The sequence below is a fragment of the Scyliorhinus canicula genome, chromosome 7 (assembly GCF_902713615.1).
Source record: "Scyliorhinus canicula chromosome 7, sScyCan1.1, whole genome shotgun sequence".
NCBI classification, from domain to species: domain Eukaryota; kingdom Metazoa; phylum Chordata; class Chondrichthyes; order Carcharhiniformes; family Scyliorhinidae; genus Scyliorhinus; species Scyliorhinus canicula.
The window spans coordinates 38,185,048-38,209,517 of NC_052152.1; the positions used below are offsets into that span (position 1 = coordinate 38,185,048).

Consider the following 24,470-nt stretch of genomic DNA (forward strand, 5'->3'; position numbering starts at 1 on the left):
CAATTGGAGTCAGGTATCCATATCTACCATGCTTTGTACAGATGCGGTTTAGGGATGGCCAAGAGCTTAATAGGAGGTCGGAACCCAGGACCTTCCGCAGGATCCTTGTTCGTGACTTCTCGTGAGGACCTCTCAACCATTAACTTTCCCAGGGTTGAAATTGCATTGCCTGAGTTTGCGTGCATTGGTCCAAAGGGCTTATGCAATTTCAAGTGGAGGTGAGAGATGTTGGTGAGATCCCGGTGGATTGGGAGGCATTTGTTTTCCTTTATTCATTGAACTTTACTGAGGGTGGTTGCCTTGTAGCAGATTGAGGGGGCCGGGGGTGGAGGGTGTGACAGCGTAGGTAGCCAGGGTATTGGCTCAGCTATGAGGATGTTTCAACTTAAAATTATATTTATGAAAGATATCCCAGATTGAAGGAAAAATATTGCAGAAAAATGACTCTTGAAGAAAAAATAAAAGAGAAATGACAAAATGTAGGAGCGGTATACAGAGAAAGAGGAAAAAAGGGAGAGTAAGACAAGCAGATAAACAGAGAGAGAGAGAGAGAGAGAGAGAGAGAGTGAAGGAATTATGGTGGGGAGAAGCAGCGAAGGGAGCCAGTTGCAGGAAGAAAGACTATTTTTTGTCCATGGAGATCAACCAATATAGGTCAAAAAATCTTCAGTGACATCAGTAACTTGTTAAATTCCCGAGTCCGTTTTGTCTACTTTTTTTATTCGCATGGGATGCGAGTGTCTCTGGCAACACCTATTGTCCACCCCTAATTGCTCTCCAGCCAAGTAGCTGAGTAGGCTATTTCATAGGGTATTTAAGAGACACCACATTGCTGTGAATTTTGAGTCACATGGAGGGCAGACCAGGTGACGAAGGCAGATTTTCTTCCCGAAAAGGACATTAGAGAACCAGGTGGGTTTTTACAACAGGCGACAATGGTTTCATGGCCACCATTAGACTTTTAGTTCCAGATTTCCAAATGAAGTCTGACTGAACGTCACCCAATTAACAGTGATGTTCAACAGAGCGTATCCCCCACCCCTCCGGTGATTCCCACAGAGTGAGCTTCTAACCTCCGCTCATTCAGCTGGATAAAATATTTCTCAAAGGGAGGAAGTGAAAACCTGGCACTGTTAACTCTAACCGGTCTTGCCTCTCACTTTGAAGTCAGAAAGACCAGCAGTGGCAGAGCACAAAGATCAAATCAGCAGTTTGGCTGTTTCTCAATTATAGAATTATAATCATTACGTTTACGGTGAAGAAGCACGTAAGAAGAATAAATAATGGACCAACTAATTGGAAGTCAATGAATGTGTTATGGGAGATTTATGCTTATTTGTCAGCGTGTCTGTCCTTTGCTGCAAGATGTCATTGTATGATTTATGTCTGCAACTCATATATGGCATGAGCACACTGGCAAACCTGTAACTCAAATTTAGTGTTCTGCTGTTTGAAATGATACAACCCCCACCCAGTTTTATACCTGTTAACATCAGCAATAATGCACTTTCACAAGTTCAATAATGTTATCCTTTATTTTTTAGGACTCAAAATATTCGATCTTGGCAATCCTAAAAATATTGGCCCTCACCTTGCTGTGGACTTGGAAAACAACATCATGGTAGAATATCACCCACATGGCCCACCAATCCGATTCAACACTGTTTCAAGCCAGGACCTACACTACATCGCAAATGAACTGGATGAAATTAAAGGAGGAAAGGACACAGTTATAACCATCACCTTATGGTCTCATTTCAGCACTTTTCCAATAGAGGTTTATATCCGAAGATTACAGAATATCCGGAGATCAATTCTACAGTTACTCGGCAGGAATCCGGACACAGTGGTAGTAATGAAGACGGCCAATGTCCAGGCCCTTCCTGGAGATGTCAGTCTGTACAACAGTGACTGGTTCTCTTACCAGCATGATTTAGTGTTGAGGAAGATGTTCACAGGCATCAACGTGGCATTTGTGGATGCCTGGGAGATGACAATTGCACATTACCTGCCACATAACTTACACCCCGAGCGAGTCATTGTTAAGAATGAAATAGATATGTTTCTTTCTTACGTGTGCCCATCTGAAAAGAGATAAATATTGTATTAGATCTGTTCCAAACAGATTTTAGTCATTATGTGATTCAAAGGGTGTGATTTAACAGCCTCCTCCCGCCTGACTTGGTGTCGGCACGAGGCCACTGAATCTCGCGAGACATAGATTTGTTTTCCAGCTAAATCGTGCCCAAAATCTAAGTAATACCATCAGCACTCCTAGGTTTGTGTAATTGCCTTAAATTAATGTGCATTTTTAAAAATTGATGACAACTGACTTTCAAAACAAATAATAATTTTTGAATTATTCAAGTGTGGGCGTATTCATTATGGTTGTAACCAAATAAGGGTTTTTTGTTGTGTACGATTATTCCATGCCAACTGGAGGAATTTGCTGTATTGCGGGCGCGTGCTGGGGGGGGGGGGGGGGGGGGGGGGGCGTTGGGTGCTTTTCCCAGAGCACAGTGGAGTACAACATTGTGGCGCTGAGTTTGCAACAAACTCCACCTCCCTCATTATCAATGGGATTTCACCTCAGTTAAATGAAGAAAACTAATTGAAATCTCAGGATGTAGAAGGAGGAAGGAATGCATTGAAGGAGTGCAGTCCAGACCATGGCCCCAATAAGCAAGAAACTGCATAAGAGGGATGTTATGGGCCAGGGTTTCGAGAACCTCAAAGTGTATCATGGAGTTCACCTGGCCCACAACTTTGAATAGATTGTGGTTATGGGGAGCACACAGGCCCACTCTGCAGGTGTGATGCAACAGAAATCTACAGAAATCTACAATACTTTTAAATTAAAACACTTTATTTATGAAACCAGTTAACACTTTATAAACCCACAGTAAACATCTTAACAACTATCAACACCAATAAATCCCCCCAAAAATACAGTACTCTTATGAGTAACTCTTAATCTTTCCTTGCAACATCCATAAGACCAAAAGAACCCTCTCTACAGAAAGACATCAGGTTTAACTTCACCACTGAGAACAGTTAGCACTTTGGAATCACCAAATGAACATTCTTTAGCTTGCAAAGATTCATACACATCTTGCTGTAACTGCAGCTTCACCAAATCTAAAACAAAACTAAACACACCCTGTATCTGCGAGCCCAAAGCGAAAGTAAAAGCAGACAGACAGCCCTGCTCCACCCACACTCTGACATCACTGATAAACACTAATTTCTTAAAGGTACATCCACTGCAGCTATTTTATAAACCCCCATTTCTTAAAGGTAATCTCACATGACAGGGAACAACAAAGTACAGAAATGGTTGCAATGGGAGATTTCTAATAGGTGGATAGATAGACATTCCTGTGACTGGCACCATCATGAATCCCACAAAATGGGCGAGTTTTCCGTCCCGGAGCCAGCGAAAATCGGAACATGTTCACACTGCTGCTCGCAGCGCCGGGAAGCACGATTCCATCAGTCCAAATGGGCCAGCGCGCCGCCCACGCGCATCCCGCCCGGGTCCCAATTTCCCAGGTATATGATTCGCTGGGCTCGCGATCCTCATCGTGAGGCTGACAAGCTGCAAAGGCTTTTAGTGCTTCCCACACCCCAGACTCTCATTCCAGCCAAGAGGATGGCTGCTAAAAGGCCTGCGCCGTGATTCCTGGACGCGGACATCGACACGATGTTGGACACCATTGAGGAGCCATGATGTGGAGATGCCGGCGTTGGACTAGGGTGAGCACAGTAAGAAGTCTTACAACACCAGGTTAGTGTCCAACAGGCTTGTTTCGAATCATTAGCTTTCGGAGCGCAGCTCCTTTCATTAAGGAGAGCAGGGGCACCCTCTTCCCCAGGGTGGGGCGGAGGCAGCCAGCTATCCTGAATAAAGTCTGGGGTGAGGTGGCGGATGCAGAGAGTGTTGGCAGCCTCACCAAGAGGACCAGCATGCAATGCAGGAAGAAGTCGAACGCCCTTCAAGCTGCGCGGGTGAGTGACCACCTGCGTGACCCTGGCATCAATCCCGTCCTTGACCGCCGACATCAGCCCCTAATCCCTTATATCCACCTACCAGCATTTCCCTCAGAACCCACACCAGAGTAAGCCCCAACACATGTCCTACCCTCTTTGGCCAGGTGGCTTGCCCGCATATGCTACCAGCTAGAAACCCACTCCCCCACCCCATAAAACTGGCGTGTGGCATCTCTAAATGTCCTTTCATTGTCCAAAGGATAAAGTGGGCCATAAAAGATGGGAGCTACAGGTGGTGGGTGGCGGCATGCCCCACATAGGGGTCCACACCCTCTTTGAAGAAAGGGTCATGGAACTTGCAGGGGAGGCCCCTCCAGACCCTCCAAGCACCCCGGAGCAAACCTTCGGGGAAGACGTTGACTTCTCGGGGCCTCACGGTAGCATGGTGGTTAGCATCAATGCTTCACAGCTCCAGGGTCCCAGGTTCGACTCCCGGCTGGGTCACTGCCTGTGTGGAGTCTGCACGTCCTCCCCGTGTGTGCGTGGGTTTCCTCCGGGTGCTCCGGTTTCCTCCCACAGTCCAAAGATGTGTGGGTTAGGTGGATTGGCCATGCTAAATTGCCCGTAGTGTAAGGTTAATGGGGGGATTGTTGGGTTACGGGTAACGTGGGTTTAAGTAGGGTGATCATTGCTCGGCACAACATCGACGGCCGAAGGGCCTGTTCTGTGCTGTACTGTTCTATGTTCTATGTTCTCAGCACTGCTTTCACCAGCACCATTCACCGGCGCAGAGACTATCGCCTCAGTGGGAAATGTTAGCCGCCAGGCTCCTGGGTCATGCTCTGGTGAGCAGCACACACATGCTGCAGGATATCAGGTGGAGGCAGGTCTCCTAAGGGAGCGGACAGTCAGAGTGCTACCCGATACTTGGGTACAGCTGCCCCAAGGCTGATATTGTGCTTCTGGAATAGATAATCCCATCACGAGTGCAGGTGCAGATACAAATTCAGAATGTACGGGGGGAAAAGGGGTGCAGCTACATTCCAGCAGCTGCAAGCACAGCTGGAGGAGTTCAGTCACCTTCAGACATAGGAGATAGTGCCGACAATGCGTGGCCCCCTGCCAACACTGAAAAGGTGGCGTCCGAGGATGAAGGCCTGGGGCAAAAGAGCAGAGCTATGTGCCAGGACGTTCAAGGCTTGGGGCACACTGTGCTGTCCATGGCTGAGGGGCAGGGTGGTGGACATGTCCCAGATGCAGATAAGACATTGCTTTGACACTCCAGAACTTGGCCCACTCATAAAAGAGCCATGGCCAAGGGCATTGAAAGCAATGGCTAACCTTAGCCAGTCACAGAGGGACTTGTCACAGTTCTATGGCTGAGGGCAACAACATTATGGTTCAGACGAGGGTGGGCCTCCAGGACTGGCAGCGCCAGATGATGTTGGGACTACTGGCCCAGGGACTAGTGAGCAGCCTGATTGAGAAGGAAGGGATGGAACCCATCCCGAGGCTTCCTGCAAGGCAGGGGGGGGGGGGGGGGGGGGGGGGGGGGGTGGTGGTGCTGGAACACTACAGCCCATCGGAATCCACCCACCTGACCTAGCACGGGAGGGTGCATGGTGGGGGAGAGGTGCAAGATGCATCGGACCCATAGATGTCCCGCAGGCATCCGTCCGCAGCGAGAAGTGACAGGCTGTGGGAGCTGCAGTGAGAGACAGCCAGCATGTCAGCATCCCCAGTTTATCAGCTTAAAGCTTGCTCCAACTACCCTCCCCATGTGGCCCATGAGGAGGAGTTCCTGTTGTACAATCAGGGATCATCCAGGTGGACAGTGATATGTTATCTAAAAGGCAGGAATCAGACTTTGTCAGATAATGAGCACCAGAGCTCATCTCACAGCGAGTCGTCATCATCCTCCATCCTGCAGACCAGACCCTCTGTTACTGCAAACCCAGGTTCAACACCCTTTGTGATGCTGAGATGACCCTCGGAGGAGGGCGGCGAGGATGCTGTACTCGTGGGAAGGGGTGAGGGCAAGTGGAGAGGGTGGGCGATGACGATGGAGCTGCCGGTACTTTGCTTTCTGGTTGGCGAATCGTGAGCTGATCAGGTTCTCTATGGTTCAATGGCCCTGAAGGACTCGTTCTATGGCCTGTTGAGCCAGTTCCGGGTCCTCATCTGGCTCTTGCTGGACATTGCCCTCGTCCGGCGAGGCTTGCCGTTCTGCCCAGTCCTGTTGTGTGATGTTGTGCAGGACGTATCCAGGCACCACAATGTGCACGGCCCTCTGGGGACTGTATTGGAGGGCCCCCACCAGAGCGGTCCAGGCAGTGGATGTGCACCGTTGGAAGCCCAATGCACCGCTCGATGGCACTCCTGGATGCTGAGTGAGCATCGTTATAATGCCTCTCCGCCTCAGTCTGGGGCCTCTGCACAGGCGTCGTCAGCCATGACCTGTGCAGTAGGCCTAGTCACCCAGTTGTCAACCCCTCACCCGAGGGAGTGGCTCAGAAGTACCCGGAACCTCACAGTGCGCCAGGATATAGGCGTTGTGCACTTTGCCTGGGTATCGTGCATAGACGTGCAGCTGATGATCTGCGATATTCTGCACAGGTCCCTGCTTGAGCCCTGGAATGAGCCAGACACCTAGAATTTAAGGGAAGTTGTCAATTTGACGACAATTGGAAGCCGGTGTACTCCTCCTTCCCCTCATGATGCGCAGGTGGCACATGATCCCCTTGGTGAGACGGGGTTGACAATGGCACATGTGGTGCGGCAGCTCCTCGAAGGACAAGCAGCGACGGTAGGCCTGACGTTGCGCCACCTTCATATCTCCTCGGCCTGGTGGATGGCCGGCACACAAGCCTTACTGTCTGGCCCTTGCTGTTCTGGGGCAGGCTCCGGTCACGCAGGGTCTTCCTTGGGCTGGCCCTGGTGCTCTCGCCACCAAGCATTCGCAACGGCAGCAGCGGCCAGGTGCATATGTGGCAGGCTGAGTTCTAAATTCCATTTTGAAATGGGGCGAGTGGGGGAGAGACAGATATGGTCAGCAAGGTGATGCTTCACTTGAGCTTCAACCTCCCCAAATGAGTTTGAATGTACAGCTACCCTCACCTTGCTGAACCAGGATTCTCGATCTTAACAGTGGGGCCAGTGTATTGCCTCTCTGGCACCAGGGTAAAGAACATCATGAGGAGGGTGTAGTATATTCTGCAGGGGGAAGGGAGTGAGCTGGGACATGCGTTATACTTTGGTAACAATGACATAGAAAGGAGAGGTGCTGTGACCCTATGGTCAAATTTTCACAGGCTGGGGGGGCACGTGGCGCAATGGAACTATGGCGCTGAGGACCCGGGTTCAAATCCTGGCCCTGGGTCATGGTCCGTGTGGAGGTTTCATATTCTCCCGTATCTGCGTGGGTTTCACCCCACAACACAAAGATGTGCGGGTTAGGTGGATTGGCCAAGATAAATTGCCCCTTAATTGGAAAAAAAAAAAATTGGGTTATCTAAATTAAAAAGAAAAACATTTTCAAGGGCTAGGGAGGAAGTTTAAAAGTATCTCAAAAAGGTATTAATCTCTGGATTACTCCCAATGCCACCTGCTTGCCACCGTAGAAACAGGAAGTTGGAATCAATGCCTGCCTTAAGGCAGAGTGCAGAAGGGAAGGCTTCAGATATCCAGGGTATTGGAAACAATTCTGGGGCAGAAGGCACCTAATAAATATATTCAAATAAAAAGAAAGTAAAAAGAGATGTGGATGGAAGTATGGATTATGGAAGATACTGTAGTCTCGGAAAGAGGAGTGTTTTCGACTTTGCAATGACAGGATCTATTTGGTTCGAGTTTAGAAACAAAAATGGTGTGATCATGCTACCCGGGCTGTACAAAAGCTCTCTAAGTAGGCAGAAAGAGATAGGGGAACAAATCTGCAGGGAAATCTGTGTGCAGGAACACAAGAATTTGGAGCCAGAGTTGGCCATTTAACCCCTTAAGCCTCTCCACCATTTCATAAAACCATGACTGTTCCGACTGTGGCTTCAATTCCATTTTACTTTCTGCCCCCACCCGTCCCACACTCTGCCCCCATAACCCTCGACTCTGTGGTAACCTGGCATGGCCTGGTCCTAGGCCCGATTAAATTGGATATCTTAAATTAATGAATTGGACACTTTAAATCAAATTGCAGTCAAACTGAGGCATGCTGATGAGACTTCATTCGAACGAATTTGAATGACCCAATTTTCTCCGGATGCCTTCCCCCTACGGCTTCCAACCTCATAGTCCCCCATCCCGCTTTTACCTACTTCCCAAAATCCACAAAAGGACTGTCCCGGCAGGCCCATTGTGTCAGCATGCTCCTCCCCCACCTAACCTATTTCCTCTTATCATGACTCCATCCTCACTCCTCTGGTCCATTCCCTCCCAACTACATTCCTCTGATGCGCTGCATCATATTGACAGCTTCCAGTTTGCACGTCCTAACTGCATTCTATTCACCATGGATGTGCAATCTCTCTACACCTCCAGCCCACATCAGGATGGCATGAGAGCTCTTCGCTTCTTTCCCGAAAAGAGGTCCGGACAATTCCCATCCACCACCACTCCTCCTCCTCTGCCTGGCTGAACTCGTTCTATCTCTCAACAACACATCCTTTAACTCATCTCACTTTCTCCAAATCAAAGGTGTAGCAATGGTTACCCGCATGGGTCCTAACTACGCTTGCCTTTTTATGGGGTATGTGGAACATTCCTTGTTCCAGGCCTATCCAGGCCCCCTGCCACAACTCCTTTACCGATACATTGATGACTATTTTGGTGCCGCGTCATGCTCTCGCCCGGACTTGGGAAAATTCATCAACTTCGCTTCCAGTTTTCACCACGCCATCACTTTCACCTGGACAATCTCAGACACTTCCCTTCCATTCCTTGATCTTTCTGTCTCCATTTCCGGCAATAGACTATCCACTAATATCCACTACACACCCACTGACTCCCACACCTATCTGGACTACAGCTCTTCGCACCCTACACCCTTTCTCTCAACACCTTCGCCTCCGTCGCATTTGTTCCGATGATGCCACTTTCCAAAATGGTGCTTCGGAAAGGTGTTCCTTCTTCCTCGACCGTGATTTCCCACCTACAGTTGTGGACAGGGCCCTCAACAGTGTGCAGTCCATCTCCCACACTACTACCCTCGCCCCCTCCACTCCCTCCCAAACAAGGATAGAGTCTCCCTCATTCTTACATTTCACCCCACCAGCCTCCGTATGCAAAGCATAATCCTCCGCCATTTTTGCCAACTCCAGTGTGATGCCACCACCAAACGCATCTTCCCTTCACTCCCTCTGTCAGCATTCCGCAGAGACCGTTCCCTCTGAGACAATCTAGTCCACTCCTCCACCATACCCAGTACCTCTCACATCACCCGTGGCACCTTCCCATGCAATCACAGAAGGTGTAACACCTGCCCCTTTACCTCTTCCATGCTAAACATTCCAGGCCTGTGGAAGTGAATTTCATTTATTTGTTTTAAACCTTGCTGTCTGTATGTAATATTAAGGGTCTGAAATATGTCTGTGATCCTCAAGTAAAAAATGTTAAAACGTTGAGGGAGTGAGATGAGAGTAGAATTCTGTATCTGATAATACAGAGACAGCAAAGATGAGTCTGTAAAACCTTGTCGACTGAGACAAGGGATATTGGAATGCGAAAGAGCTGACTCGAGCTGACTCAGGAGCATGAGAGGGAAGGAGATAAGGAAGTTGGGACGTTGGAATGTGAAAGAGCTGACTCAGGAGCACGAGAGAGGAGGTAAGGAAGTTGAACCTGAGGGACAGATCGGATAAGAAAAACCGTTAGCAGCAGCAAGTTGCATCATAGTCACCAGCCTTTCTTAGGATAATAATTTCATATAAGCACATGTTCTGGATCCTTGCCAAATCATTGGTGTATCTAGGAATTTAAGGGGACCACCTCTAAGCTGTGTTTGTATAAAGAGACAGTCCATATTTTGGACTTTGGCACTTCTCGAAGGTGGTTCCCCGACTACTTAGAGATTTGTCCCGGCCGTGAATAAACGAATATTCGTTACTGACGTGTTCGAGTGTTTTACTTCTGGACTGACGGACGGCTATGTGAAAGCGCAATTCACATTTGGTGTCTGCGGTGGGATCTCCAGAGGTGTCTGCGCTACCCAACCGGCGTAATCGACTGAGCTCGTTCAAAGTAGAGGACGAATTTGGCCCCCAACGTGAGTAAAAAAAAATTTTCCACCTTGGTATTCGCCTACTACTAGTTTGATCGTTGCTCAGCCTTGCCGTTGGTTTGTCGAGAAGCCTCTGCGAGATCCAGGTCAGTCCAGCGAACCCGTTTTAAGGAGGGTAAGTGACCCCTGCAGTTATCGTCACTAAGGGCGGTCTGGGACTGCCGCCATGATTCTGGGCTCTGTGCTCCAGACTATTAGGTAATTCTCGGGCTGTGTTCTCTAGAAATTACAGGCGGGGTTCTCGGGACTGCTAGGAGACGATTCTGGGCTGTGTGCTCCAGACTGTTAGGTAATTTTCGGGCAGTGTTCTCAGGACTACTAGGAAACGAGAGTGGAATTAGAATTCCACCATGGATAATACCGTAGATACTTGTGATGACCCGGGCAGTGCGCTCCAGACTCTCTGTGAACAATACCCCAAACACTCAAAGCAACTCCGACAATTGTCGGGGGCCCTCCATAAAAACCTAGGCAAGGATAAATGGCCTCTGGGGGGGACCTAAAGACTTGGGTCCTGTCCTAGAGGCCCAACAGGTGATCTGGAAAAACAATCGCGGTTCCACCGCAAAGAAATTAATTGCTTTATGGAGGGAATACTGTCAGTCAGTGAAAGATGCATCTACACTGGCTAGCTGGCAGGCTAATGCCTCGAAATTGGGCATTGGCCTCACCGAAGGGGGAATTGTTAAAACAGTAGAGGTCTTAAGAAGGGAATGTAAAGAACGAAAGAATGTTACTCCTACCCTGGCGCCGGTCAGCAATGCGAAGCAAGGTTGGGAGGATGGGGACGAGGAACATCTGTTCAATTGCGGGGGACGTCGGAAGCCTCCACAGCCACCGCCTCTACCACCCCTCCCTAATGCACCGATCCAATTTATTATACCCCTCCCAAGTCAGAATCCACTACCTTATGCACCACCGCCGCCCCAACCAGCATGTAAACCCCCGGCCATGAGTACAAGGTCGAGAACAAGGGGAGGAGGGGGACCATTCATGCAATTGGTCCAGTTAAAGGAACAAGTGGGAGAACAATTAGACAGTCTTGTCCAAAATCTGGATGAGGACGAGGATTTCCCTCCTCCTCTTCCACCAGCCCTCGACCATCCCTTACCCCCACCACGACAGATGCCAATGCGCCAGGTGCCAAATCCTACCTATGACCCTGTTGCTCCCGTGGGCAACCCTAATGCTGAACGTACCATGAATATTTACGTCCCGTGGAAACCGAATGAGATTATGTCCATACTAGCTGGAATACCAAATTGAAAAGAGTCCCCTGCTGCCTTTGTTGACCAACTCCAATGTACAATTCGTGTATACGAGGCCGAAGCACGGGACTTATGGGCCTTGGTCCAGCAGGTCTTGCGCCCAGAAGAACACGTTCGCTTCTGCAATGTCTTACAGCAGCAGAATCCTACTATTACCCTCCCTGTGTCTTTAGCGTCCCTTAACGTGCTCCACCAGGCGGACTGGCAACGCCAAGATGCAATTTTTGCTGCATTACACACTACCCTTCAAAAGCCTGTGGATATTACTAAAATACTTGAGACCAAACCCCGCAAGGATGAGGAAGCCGACACCTTTTTAGAGCGTTTTAATGAGTCCTACCGTAACCAGGCCGGAGACACTAACTACCGTGCTAGCAATAACAGCCCACAGTATTGTGCCATGCTCTTGAGCTGCTTACCCACCTCCTTATCAGATGCGATTAAGACTAACAATATGGATTGGTCCGATAATAGTCCCACCCAAATGGCACGAGCTGTGAGGTACTACTGGAAAAACGGCTCACCTGAGCGTCCGTCTAAAGCAACCCCTAAAATTAAGACTGAGTATGTCCTTAGAAAAGACGTCCAGGAGGTACCAATACCCTCTCGGGCGCCTGATAACACAGGCCACCAGACGGAACCCCAATTCTGCGCCCCTGGTTGGGTGACCCCACAAGGTGAAGGATACACCTCCCATCCAAACGGGCCCCAAGCACCGCTCTATGGCCCTCCGTATGCCCCTCTGGGAGCAGCGTCGGCCTATGCAACGCCCCCACCATATTCTTATGCCACACCCTACCAACACCCCTCCCATCCCCCACCACCCTATTGTCCACCGATGCCGCTCCAAGCAGCACCTACCCCCACACAACCACCACAACATGCAAGGCTCTGTTATAGTTGTGGTTAGCCAGGACATTACGCTCGTAACTGTTACTCAAACCCTACTCGCGGCAGAGGGGGTCGTGGAGGTGGAGGACGGGGCAGAGGAGCGCCCGCAGTGGCTGCTCCAGTCACTACTCCGTTCACTCAAAATAACCCCTTCCAACAATACTGATTGCCGATGTTGCCTTCTCGTTTAACCTCCCCTGACTCTGAGCCTGTTCTCTCTTTAACCATTTATGGTCACTCCTATCCGTTTCTCATAGACACGGGGGCTACCATGTCTTCCGTACAGTCTCACCTCAACCTTCCCCTCTCATCAGAAACCCAACAACTATCTGGTTTCCAGGGACAGGTAGCTAGTTACCCCATTTCTTTCCCTGTGCCCGTTTCCTTCCACGGCTACACCCTCCAGCACCGATTTATTGTTACAACCGGACTAGATTGTAATCTACTGGCCCGAGACCTTCTCTGTGCCTTTGGAATACATCTTGAATGTGGGGATAACGGGATCACTGTCCATTCGCCCAGCATACCACGCCAGTTAATCACTCATGTGCACCCGCAATGGTGGGCACTTCATTTGATGCCTGAGCGGTTGTTCCACGTCACGCTGGCCTACGATTCGACCGGAGCCGACGAGGGCCTGGTCGACTCTTACAGCCCTCATCTTGAACAAGAATTCTCAGTCACCCTTTTTGCTTCTGTGAGCGGGCCCCAAGGGACTGCGGATGCGGCACAAGTGCCTACCTGGCTATGGCGCCAAGACGGGTACACCGCCCCGCACGTCACCCGCCATGTCCATTACCCCCACCATGCTAAGGATCTAGGGCCAATGGTCCGACAGGCATTGGACCAGTCTGACCCCTCTCTTCTGGAACCCCAACTCCTCCCTGGCGGTCTTACCATTACATTCATGTCACAACCAGCTACATCTCAGTCCATTCTTTTACACCATCGCGCCCAGACCGATGCGACTGTATCTCCCCATGTATGGGCTGCGGATAAGTTTGATGTTGGTCTTGTCCCTACCCAGCCTATCACTATTCCTCTCCTCCCCGATGTTCAACTCCCCTCGATCCGACAATATCCCATTAAGGCTCAAGCTCGCCACTCCATCGATGCACTCATAGCTAAACTTCTCGACCAGGGCATCCTGGTTCCTTGTCAGTCTCCGTGCAATACCCCCATCCTAGCGGTGCCCAAACCCGGAAAGCCGGATCAATACGGGGCCTCACGGTAGCATGGTGGTTAGCATCAATGCTTCACAGCTCCAGGGTCCCAGGTTCGATTCTCGGCTGGGTCACTGTCTGTGTGGAGTCTGCACGTCCTCCCCGTGTGTGCGTGGGTTTCCTCCGGGTACTCCGGTTTCCTCCCACAGTCCAAAGATGTGCAGGTCAGGTGGATTGGCCATGCTAAATTGCCCGTAGTGTAAGGTTAATGGGGGGATTGTTGGATTATGGGTATACGGGTTACGTGGGTTTAAGTAGGGTGATCATTGTTCGGCACAACATCGAGGGCCGAAGGGCCTGTTCTGTGCTGTACTGTTCTATGTTCTATGTTCTATATCGCCTCGTCCAGGATTTACGTGCTATCAATTCTATTGTTCAGCCTCTCCACGCCCTTGTTCCTAACCCTGTGCATATTCTAGCCCAGGTTCCTGCAGACGCACTATTCTTCTCCCTTGTAGACCTCCAACATGCCTTTTTTGCTCTACCACTCGATCAATCATGCCAATATATTTTTGCATTCACTTATAATGGCCAACAGTATACTTGGACACGTTTGCCTCAAGGTTTCATTCACTCTCCCATTCTTTTCTCCCGCTGTCTCCAACACCAACTACAATCCCTCTCCTTCTCCCGAGGCTCCACTCTTGTTCAGTACGTCGACGATCTCTTGATCGCTAACCCTACTGAGGAGGGATGTCGGGCCGATACTCAACTTTTACTCAATTTTCTGGCCTCCCTTGGTTACATTGTCTCTCCCTCGAAAGTTATGATTGCTCAACCTACTGTTAAGTTCCTAGGTGTTAGGATATCTGCCACCTCTCGTTCCTTAGATCCAGACCAGATCCGCCCTATCTGCGATTTCCCACCCCCAACGACTGCCAAGCAGCTCCGTCAGTGGCTGGGCATGGTCAATTATTGCCGTCAGTGGATCCCGAATATTACTTTGGATTCCCGCCTCCTTACCCCTTACACCAATGAACCCAATACTTTTACCCTTTCCCCGGAGGCCGTACTGGCCTTTGACCGTCTCAAGGCGGCCCTCCTCCAGGCCCCTGCCCTTGGTCGACCCTTATACGATCGCCCTTTTCAGCTCTATTGCACAGTCCTTGCCGACTGCGCCACAGCTGTCCTGACCCAACGCCATGGCGACCGCTGTCGCCCGGTCGCATACTACTCCTCTAAACTCGATCCGGTAGCCCTTGGCTATCCTATCTGTACCCAAATTCTTGCAGCTATCTACAACAGCCTGCAATCGGCTGCTAATATTACCCTCCAACAAGACATCACTGTCTATAGTTCCCATTCTGTTACAGCCCTTTTGGGACAGCTACAAACCCAACATCTCACGATGGCTCGTCAGAATAAATATGAGATTGCTCTCCTTAATAACCCGAAAGTCCAGTTTGCCCACTGCACCACTATCAACCCTGCTAACTTTTTGACGTATCCTCCCACGGACATGCTCGACCCAACTCATGACTGCCTGCAACTGTTGCGAGAGGTCTCCTCGGTCCGAGACGACCTCTCCGACATACCCATCCCGGGTTCAGATTGTTCCTTTTTCACTATGCAATCATCGATCAAGACGGTGACGTAGTGGAAGCAGCAGCATTTGAAGTTCCCTTTTCTGCCCAACAAGCAGAATTGTTTGCATTAATACGAGCATGCATATTGGCTAAGGGAAGGAAGGTTAATATTTATACAGATTCCCGATACGCCTTCGGGGTAGTACATGATTTCGGGCAGTTATGGAAAAACAGAGGATTCCTAACCTCTGCTGGTACACCCATCTCACACCAGCAGTTAGTAACCCAGTTTTTGCAGGCCCTTATGCTCCCAGACAAGATAGCAGTGATAAAATGCGCAGCGCATACAAAAGGCACGGGACTGGTGGAAACGGGCAACAGGCGAGCGGACGAGAAGGCAAAAGAAATTTCTAAATCTGGCAAAATAATGGTGCCTAGAATGATGAGGCAGACTAAAACCCCCTTGGGAAAGTCCCCCTCTGAAAAACCAATGCCAACCATTGCTGACATAATCCAAATGCAGGAGGACGCTCCTGCAACTGTTGTAAATATGTGGAAGAACTTAGGATGTATATATGATAACGAAAATAAGCTGTGGGTCACCCCGGTAGGACAAACATGTATGCCCGATGCATTGGCAGCCTGGGTGACCGAATGTGTACACTTTGCAACTCACTGTGGCGCTCGTGCCACAGGGGACATATTGTTAAAAAGCTGGTGGCACCCACGACTGCAAGAGATGGCCCAACAAATTAGCAGTCGGTGCCTAATCTGTCAACAGCACAACCCCGGTAAGGCCGTCCCCTGTGATCCTGGCACAACCCCCTTACCCGAGGGTCCATTTGAGACCCTACAAATGGATTACATTGAGTTGGAAAGATGTCAATGCTATAAATATGTGTTAGTCATTGTGGATACTTTTAGCAAATGGATCGAGGCCTACCCGACTATGGATAACAAGGCCTCGACAGTAGTTAAGGTGTTGATGCGAGAAATTGTTCCGCGATTTGGAATCCCAGCCCAGCTGAGCTCTGACAATGGTCCCCACTTCATAGGTCAAATCAATAAGGAATTCTGTGCTCTGCTAGGAATAAAGCAACAGTTTCATTGTGCCTACAGACCACAAGCCGCTGGAGTGGTGGAAAGGGCTAATCAGACTCTAAAGACTAAACTCGCTAAACTACAAGCAGACACTGGGGCCACTTGGCTCAAACTCCTGCCTTTAGCACTCTTCCAACTACGTGCCACTCCCGCAGGAAAAACTCGCCTAAGCCCAGCGGAAATACTATATGGAAGACCCTTTCGAACGCCCTGGGACAGCAGTGTTCCACGGAATGTTCAATTTCATTACATGTCTACCGAGATGGCTAATTATATATTAGCACTAACTAGAATTTTGAAAGGATTACATTCCCGGGTCCGTGCCACCCAGGAAGAGATCCCGTCCATTACCCATGACATCTCTATCAACCCTGGGGATTATGTCCTAATCCGAAATTGGACACTTAAAGGTTTGGAACCTCGATGGGATGGTCCCCAACAGGTTCTACTCACTACCCCCACTGCAGTAAAAGTGGAGGGGCGAAACGCATGGGTACATATGCACCATTGTAAGTTAATTAAGTATCCATGATGTTTTAAACTTTTCCTTTAAGTCTTAGGGACACGGACACCAGGATGAAGTTCCTCCTCGTCGCCACAATACTCGCCACTCCACTCTCCTTCACTGCATCCAGAGGGGGGAGATATCTACCTGGGGGCCGACGTCTACCTCTGTGCCGAGAAGAGACCTCACGATATGGAACGACGCCAGATCTCCGATGGATCACCACTCCTGGCCGCACCTGCACGACCATCGACGACCAGCAGCCTCGATTCCTGACTATGCAAATGTCTCTGATCTACGATCGCCACGCTTGCCGGTGGAACTACCGGTGCACCAAGAAAATCAGGCTGCAAGGCCCTGACTGAAGGACTATTCTCACCCACCCGCCTTCCAGGAGGAAGCGGGCAACGCACCATGTAACTGCAAATTCATTTTTGTTTATGTCTTATGTTTATGCTAAGAAAGTGAATGTCTCCTCTTGTTGGGTATGTACACATGTCCCCACCCATGCCCATGGAGGCGTTCCCTTGGTGCCTGTTCCTTTTTCATTAGAGCAGACGGCTGAATGGGTTATATACCAGAACAGGACAGTATCTAATCACCTTGCCTTACCAACCAGGTTCTCCCAGTCCTCCTCTGTTAACCACAGGAAAGCAGCCCAGGACTGGCGAAGCGCCGGTTACCAGTTACGTGCTTTTACTGGTTGGCGACAGCCACCCTACTCATCAGATCACACACCCCCGTTCTTTCATATTCAGAACCCCCAGACCGGATCAGTCTGCTTACTCCGGGAAGTAAAAACCCCCGGAACCCACGTGTTAGGATCTAGTTCATGTAACTACACTCTTGGGTTTTCCAATTGGAAAGGCTTCGCCCTCATTAATAACATTGCTAACCATACAGGGGGTCCTGACTGGACTCAAATATGGACCTCCTCGATGGTAACTAGCCTCACACCCTATAATGGCACCTACTTTATTTGTGGCCGTAAGGCCTACCCCTGGCTCCCCACTAGTTGGGCAGGGTCTTGCTACCTGGGTTTCGTTGTTCCGGACATTACGCACTATCCGCAACTCGGACATCCCCACCATCGGGCCCAGAGGTCAGTACCACCATGGGAGGTGGTGACTTCCCTCTTCTGGCCCCAGATAGGCGCCATCTGGTCCCTCAAGAAGTACGAGCTCGTCCGCAACATATTGGAACAGGTTGCAAACGACACCGCGGAGGGACTTAGTGAACTCAGTACAGAGTTAGTAGCCATACGAACGGTAGCCCTACAGAATCGCATGGCCTTGGATTACTTACTGGCCAAGGAAGGGGGCACCTGTGCTGTCATAGGGACCGAATGCTGCACTTACATTCCTGACAGTTCAGAGAATATCACGCAGTTGGTGACCCATATCAGAGATGGAGTGCAGCGCCTGCGACCCACCAGTAATGATGACTGGTGGAACTGGATGTGGTCCAGTTCTTGGGCCACTTACCTGTTCCACGAGCTTATTATCTTCGTTGCCCTCTGTTTGTTGCTCTGTATCATAGCTACCGGTGTGAAATGCCTGTGCAACCGCTTAGGTGCTGTTGCATTACCACAAATGCTTCAGAAATCCGCCCCAGACGAAAAGGAAAAATTGGTTCAACCTGCCCCCGACCTACATGAGGAGATGGCGTCCCGCCAGAACCCAGTAGAGAAGGAATTCCTCCGCCTCGCTCACATTTTCACCTAACATATCTTGAGTGTTATATGATCATGGAATGATCAGAGGGGGGAATGTGGAAGTGAATTTCATTTATTTGTTTTAAACCTTGCTATCTGTATGTAATATTAAGGGTCTGAAATATGTCTGTGATCCTCAAGTAAAAAATTTTAAAACGTTGAGAGAGTGAGATGAGAGTAGAATTCTGTATCTGATAATACAGAGACAGCAAAGATGAGTCTGTAAAACCTTGTCGACTGAGACAAGGGATATTGGAATGCGAAAGAGCTGACTCGAGCTGACTCAGGAGCATGAGAGGGAAGGAGATAAGGAAGTTGGGACGTTGGAATGTGAAAGAGCTGACTCAGGAGCACGAGAGAGGAGATAAGGAAGTTGAACCCGAGGGACAGATCGGATAAGAAAAACCGTTAGCAGCAGCAAGTTGCATCATAGTCACCAGCCTTTCTTAGGATAATAATTTCATATAAGCACATGTTCTGGATCCTTGCCAAATCATTGGTGTATCTAGGAATTTAAGGGGACCACCTCTAAGCTGTGTTTGTATAAAGAGACAGTCCATATTTTGGACTTTGGCACTTCTCGAAGGTGGTTCCCCGACTACTTAGAGATTTGTCCCGGCCGTGAATAAACGAATATTCGTTACTGACGTGTTCGAGTGTTTTACTTCTGGACTGACGGACGGCTATGTGAAAGCGCAATTCACAGGCCCAAAACACTCATTCCAGGTTAAGCAGCGTTTCACTTGCCTCTCTTCCAATTTGGTCTATTGCATTAGCTGCTCCCAATATCGGAGAGATCAAACGCAGACTGGGTGATCGCCTTGCTGAGCATCTTCGATCGGTGTGCATTCAGGATCCTGACCTTCCTGTTGCTTGCCATTTTAACAAAAGACCCTGCTCCCATGCCCACATGTCTGTTCTTGGCCTGCTGCAATATTCCAGTGCAGCTCAACGCAAACTGGAGGAACAACATCTCATCTTCTGGTTAGGCACGCTACAGCCTTCCGGCCTGAACATCGAATTCAACAACTTCAGATGATCAGCTCTCCCCCACCTCAACCCATTTGTTTTCACCCATTTCATTTTAACTGTCTTTTACCATTTTTAAATTTCTTAATATATATTTAATTCTCCCCGCCCAATCTTATCCACCTTTACTTCACCTTTCTCCTCTTTGCTTCCCCCTTCCCCTCCCCCCACATCTACAGTTCATCCTCTGATGTTAGTTTCCCTGCTGTTGATCCAGCAGAGGGCAGAGCTGCAGATTGGCTGTTGCGGGGAAAATTTGCATCAGTGCATTGCGGTCACTGCATCCAGAATGTGTACCTGAGCAAGACACCCTCCGTGTTCAAGTGAAGGCAAACATCCAGCAGAGGGCAATAGAGCGGAGCTGCTGATTGAGGGGAAAATTTGCATCAGTGCATTGTGGTCACTGTATCTTGAAGGTGGTTTGTGGATGAGCTGCTGTCAAGTGACAAAAGTCACTAAACTAATTTGTCAGGGGGCTGGGAAAAGGAGCTGTAGTCCAGAAGCCAATGTTGAGAGCAGTGAGGTACTGAGGAGGGGATCAAGGTCGCAGACAGAAAGGTGGGTTGAAAAGTGTCTACTTCAATGCAAGGAGCATCCAGAATAAGGTAGGTGAACTTTGAGTGTGGATTGGTACTTGGGACTACGGTGTTGTGGCCATTACGGAGACATGGTTAGAACAGGGACAGGAATGGTTGTTGGAAGTTCCAGGGTATAGATGTTTCAGTAAGAGTAAGGAAGATGGTAAAAGAGGTGGAGGAGTAGCATTGTTAATCAAGGATAGTTTAACGGCTGCAGAAAGGCAGTTCGAAGGGGATCTGCCTGAGGTAATATGGGTCGAAGTTAGAAATAGGAAAGGAGCGGTCACATTGTTTATAGGCCCCCCAAATAGTAATAGAGATGCAGCCATACGACAATGCCCGGCAAAACATTGAGGGCCGAAGGGCCTGTTCTGTGCTGTTCTATCTTTTGTTCTCTCTGGGGACTGCCATTAGCACTCTTCCCCCTTAGTTTCTGTGGCTATTAGCACCCGGTTTCCCTGGGTTTCTGTGGCTATGACTCATTCTCACTCCACAGTATAAATATTTCCCACTTTCTCTGTCTGTTAGCTTTGACAAAGAGTCATCGGACTTGAAATGTTTGCTCTTTTCTCTCAAACTGAACAGTTATTTTACATCAGTCTTCATGGTAGAAGACACCAGTGGGATGCCAGAGCTCCAGGAGAATCATGGGGCCGAGGGGAGTGCAGTGGCCATCAGCAAGGTGAAGGTTCTGGAGAAACTGAAAGGTCTGAAGGTGGATAAGTCACCTGGATGGGCTACACCCCAGGGAGATAGCTGAGGAAATTGTGGAGGCATTGGTGGAGGCATTGGTGGTGATCTTTCAGGAATCACTGGAGGCAGGAAGGGTCCCAGAGGACTGGAACGTGGCTAATGTAACACCGCTGTTTAAGAAGGGAGGTAGGCAGAAGATGGGAAATTATAAGCCGGTTAGTCTGATTTTGGTCATTGGTAAGATTTTAGAGTCCGTTATTAAAGATGAGATCACGGAGTGCTTGGAAGTGCATGATAAAATAGGACTGAGTCAACACGGCTTTGTCAAAGGGAGGTCATATCTGACAAATCTGTTAGAGTTCTTTGAGGAAATAACACGAAGTTAGACAAAGGAGAACCAGTGGACGTGATTTATTTAGATTTCCAGAAGGCCTTTGACAAGGTGCCGCATTGGAGACTGTTAAAGAAGTTAAGAGCCGATGATGTTAAGGGTAAGATCCTGGAATGGATAGAGGATTGGCTGACTGGCAGAAGGCAGAGAGTGGGGATAAAGGGGTCTTTTTCAGGATGGCAGCCAGTGACTAGTGGTGTGCCTCAGGGATCTGTGCTGGGACCACCAACTTTTCACAATATCCATTAATGACCTGGAAGAAGGAACTGAAGGCACTGTTGCTAAGTTTGCAGATGCTACAAAGATCTGTAGAGGGACAGGTAGTATTGAGGAAGCAAGGGGGCTGCAGAAGAATTTGAACAAGCTAGGAGAGTGGGCAATGAAGTGGCAAATGAAATACAATGTGGAAAAGTGAGAGGTTACGCACTTTGGAAGGAGGAATTTAGGCATAGACTATTTTCTAAATGGGGAAATGCTTAGGAAATCAGAAGCATAAAGGGACTTAGGAGTCCTTGTTCATGATTCTCTTAAAGTTAATGTGCAGGTTCAGTCGGCAGTTAAGAAGGCAAATGCAATGTTAGCATTCATGTCAAGAGGGCTAGAATACAAGACCAGGGATGTGCTTCTGAGGCTGTACAAGGCTCTGGTCAGACCCCATTTGGAGTATTGTGAACAGTTTTGGGCCCCATATCCAAGGATGTGCTGACCTTGGAAAGGGTCCAGAGGAGGTTCACAAGAATAATCCCTGGAATGAAGACCTTGCCGTATGAGGAACGCTTGAGGACTCTGGGGCTGTACTCATTGGAGTTTAGAAGGATGAGGGGGGATCTTATTGAAACTTACAGGATACTATGAGGCCTGGATAGAGTGGACGTGGAGAGGATGTCTCCACTTGTCGAAAAAACTAGAACCAGTGGACACCATCTTAGACTAAAGGGATGACCCTTTAAAACAGAGATGAGGAGGAATTTCTTCAGCCAAAGGGTGGTGAATCTGTGGAACTCTTTGCCGCAGAAGGTTGTGCAGGCCATATCACTGAGAGTCTTTAAGACAGAGATAGATAGGTCCTTGATTAATAAGGGGGTCAGGGGTTACGGGGAGAAGGCAGGAGAATGGGGATGAGAAAATATCAACCATGCTTGAATGGTGGAGAAGACCCGCTGGGCCAAGTGACCTAATACTGCTCCTATGTCTTATGGTCACTATTCTGAGAAACTTTGAAGGCTTACCTCAAGAAATGGAACATAGACGTCAATGTCTGGGCGACCTTTGCTCAGAAGAGACCTACTTGGATGGACCTCCTGATTGAAGGGACATAATTCCTCGAGAACAACGGACGGCGAGAGAAGGTCTGGAAAAGGAACCTTAGGAGGAATACCTGTGAACTAGAGAGTCCAAGGATCAATCCCACCTTTTGGAAACTCCTGTCAAGTGAGTGATTGAAGATGCAGCTGTCAGATTGGGCTCCACGCCAAGGACCCACCAACCCTGTGACCAGTAACACAAAGTATCTTAGGTGGACAATCATGCTCATTAGCGAGAGATCACCGCATTCTATCCATTGTAGTTTCTTTAATGGAATGATATCCTCATGACAACCAAAGTTTAAAAAATCTTTCTGTGACTCCAAACTCACTTTATAAAATAAAGTACCCCATTCATGGAATTAACAGCCACATGACAAAACAAAGTTTTAAAAAATAAAGATATATCTTCCATTCACATTATTTGCACTGTAAACATATTTATAAAAGCTCAACACTGATAACATTAAACATTAATATAGATGCTCTCGGATGTCTCCTACCTCTGTTCGATGATCCTGGACCAAAAGAAAATGGGGCAAATAAAAAACTACCTAAAATGGGGCAAGCCGACCAAGTTAGCCCTGTCCCTGGATTTTTATACAGCACCTTCTACGTAGCGGTGGGAGGAAGACAGGTGAAAAAACTGGGCGGAGATTTTAAACATGGCACGCTTCCGGCACACAAGCACGTGTGTCTACACTTCCGGCTGGTCACGCCGCGCATGTGCAGCGAACAGTCTGTAAATGTCAGGAAGTTACGGGCGAATAACTCGGTGTGATATAGCTGCATCATTTCCAGTCTTTGCCAACAGCCCTTCCTTCTGTCCAGTATCTTGTCCAAGTGACGATTCCTGATTTGTGAGCCGACCTTAATGATTACTGGCAAATTCATTAATCCTGTCAGGTGTGGCAGAAGATGGTGGCACGGTGGCACAATGCTTGGCACCGCTGCCTCACAACGCCAGGGCCCTGGATTTGATTCCACCCTTGGATGATTGACTATGTGGAGTCTGCACCTGCTCCCCGTGTCTGGGTGGGTTTCCTCTGGGTGCTCTGGTTTCCTCCCACAGTCCAAAAATGTGCAGGTTAGGTGCATTGGCCAATGTTAAATTGCCCCTCAATGCCCAAAGATATGAAGGTTAATTGGGGTTACAGGTTTACGGGGATAGGTCGGGGGAGTGGGCTTAGGTTGTGTGTCCTTTCGGAGAGTCGGTGCAGACTCGATCTTAGAATCCCTACAGTGCAGAAGGAGGCCATTTGGCCCATCAAGTCTGGACAGACCCTCTGAAAGAGCACCCCACCTAGGCCCACTCCCCAGTCCTATCACCGTAATCTGACCACACCTTTGGACACGAAGGACGAATGGCCTCCTTCTGCACTGTACAGTATAATGACTTTGACCAGGCCTTTGAGATTGGCCAATTGGAATATGAGTTCCCTGATTACTTGCCCAATCAGGGAACTGCTTTTCTTTAGATAACAGATCCTCTGCATTCCCAGTGTAGACAGCAAGCTGAATGCACATTGTCGTACTGCTGTTGGTTTTGTTAATGAAAGGAACTCTGGTGAAGGGACTTTGGCCTCCATGGACGTATTCCAAGGAGTTCTCTGGTTCTATATGTCCTCACTTGTCATCCCAATGCAATGAGTAGTGATCATGGAAGAAACACCTTGGGCGGGATTTTCCGAACCCCCACCGGGTCAGAGAATCCCTGGAGAGGTGGCGTGAATCCCGCCCTGCCACTCCGACATCGGCTGCCATATTCACTGGTGCCGGTTTTCGGGCGGGGATCACGCCGCGCCAGTCAGGGGCCGTTGGCAGTCCCCCCCCCCCCCCTCCCCGGCAATTCTCTGGGCCCCAATGGGCTGAGTGGCTATCCGTTGTCGGCCAGTCCCGCCGGCGTGAAATGAACATGGTCCCACACGGCGGGACCTGGCTGGTAGGCGGGCTGGTGCGGTCCTGGGGTGGGGTGGGGGGGATGCG

General features: G+C 49.2%; 1 protein-coding gene and 1 long non-coding RNA gene across 7 annotated transcripts in view; one reads left to right on the forward strand and one right to left on the reverse strand.

Moving 5' to 3' along the window:
- The window catches only part of LOC119968882 (NXPE family member 3-like), a 49,963-nt gene extending 47,598 nt beyond the window's left edge, over positions 1-2,365 (forward strand). For 5 of the 6 annotated variants that reach the window (XM_038801817.1, XM_038801816.1, XM_038801815.1 and 2 more), the window contains one exon: positions 1,545-2,365. In XM_038801817.1, coding sequence (XP_038657745.1) covers positions 1,545-2,098 — 554 coding nt within the window. In that variant the 3' untranslated portion in view covers positions 2,099-2,365. The remainder of the gene's footprint in view (positions 1-1,544) is intronic. The other variant, XM_038801819.1, reaches the window with a different exon arrangement.
- LOC119968883 lies at positions 1,874-23,129 on the reverse strand. The gene is made up of 3 exons (XR_005461259.1): positions 22,988-23,129; positions 22,410-22,668; positions 1,874-2,084 (listed from the first exon to the last, which is right to left on the reverse strand). It is a non-coding gene; the product is annotated as an uncharacterized LOC119968883 (long non-coding RNA).
- Between the last annotated feature and the right edge of the window lie 1,341 nt (positions 23,130-24,470).